At 51.2% G+C, this 8,086-nt stretch overlaps 1 protein-coding gene across 1 annotated transcript; it reads left to right on the top strand.

Moving 5' to 3' along the window:
* The first annotated feature begins 240 nt into the window (after positions 1 to 240).
* Positions 241 to 3,488, top strand: Ppia (peptidylprolyl isomerase A). Its single transcript, XM_020163974.2, has 5 exons — positions 241 to 393; positions 2,202 to 2,232; positions 2,328 to 2,416; positions 2,614 to 2,786; positions 3,157 to 3,488. The coding sequence occupies exons 1-5, from the start codon at positions 325 to 327 to the stop codon at positions 3,287 to 3,289; spliced, it is 495 nt and encodes a 164-aa protein (XP_020019563.1). The 5' UTR covers positions 241 to 324; the 3' UTR covers positions 3,290 to 3,488.
* The last annotated feature ends 4,598 nt before the right edge of the window (positions 3,489 to 8,086 follow it).

The following is an 8,086-nucleotide window of genomic DNA, read 5'->3' as shown; positions in this document are numbered from 1 at the left end:
AGCCTTGGCAACCCTGCTGGACTCCGCTCGGACCCTCCCCCGCCGTCCACGCCGCCGCCCTGCGCCGCAGCCACCTCGTCGGATCCCGCGGGCGGGAACCGGCCTCCTCGCGTCAGGACGCACGCGCACCAAACGCCCCACCCATAGACGACGTTTATAGGCTAGCGAGGCCGTCAATCCAGGCTGGACTCAGTGGTGATTGGCCACAGTGAGGCGCGCGACCGGGATGTGGGCGTGGCACAAGCCTGCTATAAAAGAAGCGGGCGTCCAAGCTCGTGCCGCTTTGCAGACGCTGTTGTCCCTTGTAGCTGCCCTCTGCCAACCATGGTCAACCCCACCGTGTTCTTCGACATCGCCGTCGATGGCGAGCCCTTGGGCCGCGTCTCCTTCGAGGTCGGGTGGGCGGCGGTGCATCAGGGTGGAGCCCTGGGAACGGGCTGAGGGGCTTGGAGTCTGGTGGGTAGCGGTACTCCGCTGGCCCCGACCCTCCTCCGGAGGAGCGGATGCGGGTGGTGGCGGCGGCGGCGCCGGCGCCATTTCCTGACGAGGGGCCATTTTGGGAGCCCGGCGAGGCGCGGGGAGGCCGGGGCGGCGGCGGCAGCGGCGGCGGACAAAGACGGGTGGGGCGGCGCGGCCGTTGGGGGAGGGGGACGGTCTCCCCCACCCCCGCCTGGCCTCGGGTCCCACGTGGCCGCGCCCTGTCCGGCCCGGCGCACGTGCTCGGGGACCGCGCTCGCGCCCTACGAGCCGTTGGGCCCCGCCCTGCCCTGGATGGGTGCCGCGGAGTAGAGGCCGACGGGCCTCCGTTGCAAGCCGGGAGCTCCCTCTACAGGGGTGTCGGGAGACCCCGCGGTGGGAGTGGAAGGGGATTTCTCAGGAAACCCCGCTTGGCAATGTTATGGAGGCGTGGGGTTTGCGGTGAAGTGGTGGTGGACTCAAGTGCTTTTCAATTGGTTCAAGAGACGAAAGCGTGTTGAGGAACGCACCCCGGTCATCCGGGCGCCCCCATCCCCTCCCCCCACCCCGCTCCCTAGCGGAAATGGAGAGTGGGCCTGGCCTTGGCCGTGCGCGCGGTCTGCTCCGCCCGGCGCGGGGTGTGGGAGGACTCTCGCCTGCACCCGCGATCCCCGCCCTGCACCGTGCCTGGCTGCCGGTGGTTCCCTAGTTTGTGACGGTCCATAAAGATGTTCCCTGGAACTACAGCCAGGCATGGAAAGGATTAGATGTGTGTTGAATATTGGGTTGGGTTCTGTTGTGCCCATCCCAACGTGAGTGCGCCCGAGGACTCAGGGGAATGAGTGTTTCTCAAAAGGCCATGGGTGATGATGGGGTTTTACGATCTGACTCCAAAAACTAGCTTCCCCGGAATGCCATACTGCCTGGAACATGTTAGTTGGATGAGGCCTCACCCGCTTTTATCTGCAGTCAGAGCTGACGATTGACAAGGGCCCTGTGAAACTTGGCCTGAGCTGATGGCTCAGGTTAGTAGGGCCGAATGGAAGTGAGACAGGACCTGCGGGGCTGCCGAGGAGGGACTTAGCTCTATGGAGGAGCAAAACGGAGGCTGTGACTCCGGTGCGGAGTGTGCTGCTATCAAGAGTGCAGTACTTCATCATAGCTACGTTTTAAACAAGTTGTATTTCCCAAAGGACCTGAGTATTTTCTTAAGTGTTTAAACTTCATCTCCAGCTACTGTGTGTTCCACAAGGAGGGGAAGGAAGGTTCAAAGTGGATACACAAAGACTAGTCTTGAATAGGTAGGCCCTGGAAAGCAAGACGTGACTACTGGTCTCCAGAGCTAAGTTAACAAGGAGAGAGAGTCTTCACCGCCAGTGGCCGAGAACAGCTGTGTGCTGTTGCTCTTAGGATGTTGGGAGGTGATGTACATCTGAGAAGCTGTCTAGCTCCAGAAGTAGGTGTGATGTGTCAAAGTTCTGAGTCACTGGCAGTCTGTCAGTATTGAAGTCATTACTGGTTCTGGATTTTTGGCATGTCTGAGTCTCATGTTTCTTAACCCAAGCCCGTGGGACCTTAGAGCTGGCTGTCAGGAGCAGTTCTTATTTGGAAATCAAAGTAATTACCGAAGCATTCCCTTCGAGTGAGAAAATGAATTTATGATTCAGAAGCTTCTAAAGATAGTGGTACTAAGCAACAAAATATGTAAGCATATGTTGTTAATTAACTGTTGTTTTCTCTTGCAGCTGTTTGCAGACAAAGTGCCAAAGACAGCAGGTTGGTTCCATTTTCTAAGTTTGAGTTAACTTTGTATAAAACAATTTTGGAGCGTGTATATACATACTTGTATTTTTAAATTTTTTCCCCAACAGAAAACTTCCGTGCTCTGAGCACTGGAGAGAAAGGATTTGGTTATAAGGGTTCCTGCTTTCACAGAATTATCCCAGGATTCATGTGCCAGGTATGAAATGCACTGATTTTTACTTGAGGTGCTCCCTTTATTTGGGTTGAGGCAGAATATGTTTCAGCGTGCATCTTAATCAGGCTGTGACTCGACCATTTTGGTTCCACCTAACCCTTTTCAGTTTGAACCTTGCATACTTGGCATGATTTGTGGTTTCAATGCCCCAGAGTGACAGGTTCCTATCATGTTCACAGGGTGGTGACTTCACACGCCATAATGGCACTGGGGGCAAGTCCATCTACGGGGAGAAGTTCGACGATGAGAACTTCATTCTGAAGCACACAGGCCCCGGCATCCTGTCCATGGCCAACGCCGGGCCCAACACCAACGGTTCCCAGTTTTTCATCTGCACTGCCAAGACCGAGTGGTGAGGAGGGGCACTCGAGTGGAGGGAGGTGCTGCTCTGGGAAGCCCTGGCCACTGACTTCGACGTGTCCCTCACTGCAAGGGCGTATGTGGCTACGACTCGTAGCAAGTGTGGCACAGGATGCCTTTATTTAGTCACTTGATTGATTGGGCACCCATTATTTGGAGGTCTGCTCTAAACATCTTGAGATTGGCATTTAAGTAAAGTAAGATGTCATTTCTTCAGATTGACAAGGGCCAGTATCTAATAGAACACCCTCTGGTGTTCTTAGCGTGCTGCGTGGGTTTCTAGGGACACTACTCATCTTAACGCACAGTGCAGTCCGCTTGTTCGCCTCTGCTCGCTGGTATCAGTGGTGTTCTGCTCTCAGGTTGGATGGCAAACACGTGGTCTTCGGGAAGGTGAAGGAGGGCATGAACATCGTGGAAGCCATGGAGGGCTTTGGGTCCAGGAATGGCAAGACCAGCAAGAAAATCACCATCGCCGACTGCGGACAGCTCTAATGATTTGACTTCCTTTGTGTCACCACCAGACCATTCCTTCTAGCTCAGGAGAGCACCCTCTACCCCACCTGCTCGCAGTGTCCTGTCATCAGTGCTCTCGCTGCAGCTCTTCGGGTTCCGTATTTGCTCGTTCCCCTCCAAGTCTAGCTGGATTGCAGAGTTAAGTTTATGATTATGAATAAAACCCAAGTAACAAGTGCTTGTCCTCCTTAGGGTGTTGGTGTCTCCTTTTAAGCAGCAGCTGGTCACGGAGTACTTTTACTTTACTTTCCATGGCCTAAGAGGGCTCACTGTTGCAGGGTGTCCCAAGGTAAACTTGGTAGAGTGATAAAAGTGTAGCAGAAAACAAGGAGAGGTAAGTGGGCAATTCCCACTTGGTGCATTTACAGGTGTCCGTGAAGATTCCCTAGTCACAGGCTGTGGTGTGGAGCAGCCCTGGGTTTAAGCTCAGCACCCAGCAAGTCAAAGTCACTGTCACAAATAGAAAGTTTCATGGCCATTTTCTTTAACAGATCTTTCCCATGTTCCTGGTTGCATTCATGGGAAATGTCAGGCTGTGTGTAAGAGGGTCTTTGGATTGGTGCTCTTGGAACATAATCTGACTTAAAGTGCAAAGTACCTACCTTACCCCAACCCCAGTACAGGGTTCTTAGTGACCCAACACTTTTTTTTGTTTCTTGAGGCATCTCATACCCACACTGACCTAGAGCTAATGGCACTGCTGCCTGTGTTCCTAGAGCTAATTGCAGTTCTGAACACCACATCTGGCTGCTTGTTCTGATGGTACTGTGTGGCTCCTGCTGTGTCCCTGGCTTCCCTGCTGTCAGTCCTGGTCATTTGTTCTCTGGGTGCCTATGTCTGTTGACAGGTCTGTAGCTCGGCTGGAGATAGCCATTCTGTCACTAGTGTGTTCTCACCTTGAAGATATTGAAGATACTAGTCCTCTGGCCACATGCAGACACTGGCTTTCATTTACCAAAGATCTTGAGCCAAAGTGGACAGTTTCCTACCTTGAGCTTTGAGGAACCTGCAGTCCAGGTGGCAAGTTAATGATTGTAGTGGTTTGACCTGGTCAGAAAAGTCCCAGATGACATCACTAGAAAATTCCCAAAGGTGGGCTGGTAGAGGTGGTGCAAGCAGTAGAGTGCCTGCTCAGTGTGAGGCTCTGAGTTCAAGCCTCTGTACCACCAAAACAAAGAAGTTCCTGAAGGTAAGAGCAGGTGAATCAGCTCCACTAGCTAAAGGCTTTTGTAGGTGTCCATAGGTATCAGTTTATAAGCTGAAAAGGGGAGTGTTCCTAACCTGTGTTTGAGCTGAGTGCAGCACCAATGGTTGTCTTAGACAACTCAGACTGTGAGGATCAAGTAGGAGTCCTAGGGTGGTTTGTGTGTAAATCCCACAGACAGGTAAGTGTTCCCACCTCTGTAGGACTAACTGACCAGTGGTCCCAGCATGTAGGCCAGGCCTTGGTCCAGAGTGTGTGAGAATTGCATACAGGCCCTGCACAATCTTGTCTTGTGTTCCAGGCATGGACTTAAATGTTTTCTCATGAGTCTTAATGGTGTTGGTTGTTGCTGTGTTGAGTGTCTCCTGGGTTGTCCTTGAACACCTCAAGCTGCAGGGAAGGTTGTTTCCACTCCTGTTAGCAGGGATCTGCTCCCTGGTACTCTGTGGCTTGCTTACCCCCTTCCTCCCCGCCAGTACTGGGGTACTCACAGGGCCGTCTTGAGAAGCTGCCTGCCACAGTATATAGAACATCAATTTAAGGACTAAAAGTAGAATCCTTGAGACCCTATCTTGAAACAAAGGATTTGGTAGAGTGGCTCAAGGTGTAGGCCCAGAATTCGAACTCCAGTGCTACCAAAAAAAATTTCTATAGATGTATTGGGATTAGTTGTATAACAAAATTATTCTTTCTAAGAGTACAACTATTTTTAGCAAATTTCCTGAGTTGGGCAATCAACCATAATCCAGTTTTAGAATATTCTGTCATTGCAGTATGACACCTGTCTTGTATCTAATCCAAGCCCCTACGCCTTTTAATTTTTTTAGTGGTCCTGGGGTTTGAACTCAACCTTGAGGCACTCCACCAGCCCTTTTTGTGTTGGGTTTTTTCGAGATAGGGTCTCATTAACTGTTTGCCTGGACTGGCTTCAAACCACGATTCTCCTGATCTCTGCTAGGAATAGCTAGGATTATAGCCGTGAGCCACCAGCGCCTGGTTAGAGGTGTTGACTTGTTCTAGTGCATGATTGGGCTCACCCTCTGCTTGTAGACCCATTGCCTCCAGTAGGGGTATGGGATATGTCAAAGTGTTCCCTTGACAAACTGCATATTGTGGACAGAAGGCAAGAAGGAAGAGAAAGAGGCAGGGCCTTAAACTTCAAAGGGTGTCCCCAGTGGCCTCCCAGGACACCTCCCACAGGGTTTCCACTCCCACCAGTCCACTCCAGGGACTGATCCCTGACACCAGCCATTAGGGGCCATTTCAACATCCAAGCTGCTGCAGAGACCCACAGAATGGCTGAGTGACACCCTGTGGAAGGGAAGCCCGGGACCTGGTGGAAAGGAGGGTAAATGTGGGAAGTTTTATCATGCCTAAGGGAGGATGCAGGGGTCACCCCAAGCACAACTTCCTTGTGAACCTCAGGACAGAAGCCATGCTGGATGGTACCCAAGGTCTGGGGACCTGCTCCTGCCTTGGGCCTCCAGTTCCAGGGTCTGCACAGCCTTAAGGACTCCAGTTGACACTCCCTGCTCAGGGAGGTGGTTCATGCTGGGTGGCATACCAATACTCACAAGGTAGAGGCAGAAGAACTGTGAATTCAAGGCAGCCTGGGCTCAAACAGCACACCTCTGCCCCCCCAAAAAAAGTTCTGTTTCTGCCATACCCATTTGTGGCTATGCTAGTGCGAGGCTGTTACCCTGTCCAGTCTATCATTTTCAGATCTCCAGGGTCCTCCCATTCAGAGCACAGTCCTCTGTTGAAGGGCCAGTGTGTGTGCGTGGGGGAGGAGCACTGGGGATGTGGGGGTGTGGATGTGGTGGGCAGGGCTAGGGCAGCCCCATGGGACTTCAGCCCCTGGTCACTACCCACTGCTGTGCACAGATCTCCATTCACCCCTTTAACACTTCAGCTTCCCTCCTCTTAGGTGTTTTTGTTTGAATACTTTTTTTTTTTTCTTTTTTTAGGTCTGTTTTTTTTGAATCATAATAGTGTTCAAACTCAGGGCCTGGTGCTTGCTAAGCACGTGCTCTACCATTTGAGCCACACCAGCAACCCTTTTTTTCGCTTTAGTAATTTTTCAGATAGGATCTGGTAGCTGGTATTATAAAATACACCACCATGCCTGGCTTGTTTGTTGAGATTGGAGGGGGGTTGGTAACTTTTTTGCCTGTGCTGGCCTCGAACCATGATCCTGTGTGGAGTAGCTAGAATTACAGGCATGAACCACCACACCCAGTAAAACTTTTCTCTTGAACATTTAAAAAATATTAATGTTACTTTATAAAATCTGTGGACTTTGATGAAAATTTCTGGAACTAAGCAGCTGTGCGCACAGCCAGAGATGATAGGAAGACAGAGGGACAAGAAATGTAACAGGGATACCATGATGTAGAATGTGGAGGAAGGAGGTCTGGGGTCAGGTGAGGCGGGTTGTGTCCCTTTGTAGCAGAGTATGAAGACTGGGACACAGGACTTGCTGCTAATCACAAGAAAGGATTAGAACAGTTCCTCAATTGTCTACAGGCCTGCCCCATGCCATCCTTGCTCATGGGAGGCCTACCCTACTCAGTGTGCTCCCTCCTGTGACCACTCTCAGGAACTGTGCACTTGGAGGCAGGAGACAGCCCAGTGTGCGTAAGACAGGACGCCATGTTCTGTAGAGCACTGAGCAGCACACGTGGGCAGTGGCCAGTGTGTGTACATCTGAAACTCACCTAGGGTAAGTTCTTTGCAAAAGTCCAGATGGGAAATGGGCACCTGTTTTTTGTTTTTTTTTTGTTTTTTTTTTTTGGTGGCACTGGGTTTTGAACTAAAGCTTTCTAGGCAGGTGCTCTACTGCTTGAGCCACTCCCCCAGCCCTTAAGCTACATTCTTACGGGCGGGCTTTATACTTTGTACCGAGAGCCTGGACATGGACTGGGTCTGATCTGGATTCAAATTCAGCTGTGCTATCATCTGGAGCTGCCGGTCTTGGCTGGGTTTGGCAATCTGACATCTCTGACTCTGAATTTCTTTGCCTGTCAAATGAGGCTGGTAATTGTTTTCCAGACTTATTCAGGAGGTTAAATAAGTCCACCTACAGCATGTTGCGGCACATTGGTGGTTGGTTTTCAAAGAAAATGTGGGACTGGAGGCATGGCTCAAGCAGTAGAATGCCAGCTTTGAGGAAGCCCCGAGTTCAAACCTCAGTACTACAAAAAAAAAAAAAAAAAGACAATGCATATGGCCTTCCTTGTCTATAGAAAACACGCAGGGTGGTGGGTGAACTCAGCATAGGTCACTTGTCAACCATTTATGAGGTCGGGGGTTTAATCCCTAGCACCAGGCAGAAAATAAGTAAGTCAACAAATAAAGCTGGAATTCTGTCTTGGAGCTACACAGACTACGTTCGCAGCTCTTTCCTATCCGGATCTGTTGTTCTGAGGAGTGGAATCATTCCGGTGCCTGGATTTTCTCACCTGTGTGATGAGCTGCTCACCTCTTTCCTCTCAGAGGGTGAGCACAGCAGCCAGAGGCCAGGGCTGGCTGTCACCCCCTCCGTCGTGGGTGCCAGAGACAAATGACTTTCT

This window comes from Castor canadensis, chromosome 2, assembly GCF_047511655.1.
Source record: "Castor canadensis chromosome 2, mCasCan1.hap1v2, whole genome shotgun sequence".
Taxonomy (NCBI): Eukaryota; Metazoa; Chordata; class Mammalia; order Rodentia; family Castoridae; genus Castor; species Castor canadensis.
Note: the sequence above shows the minus strand (reverse complement) of the source record. Positions and strands in the feature narration are given on the sequence as shown.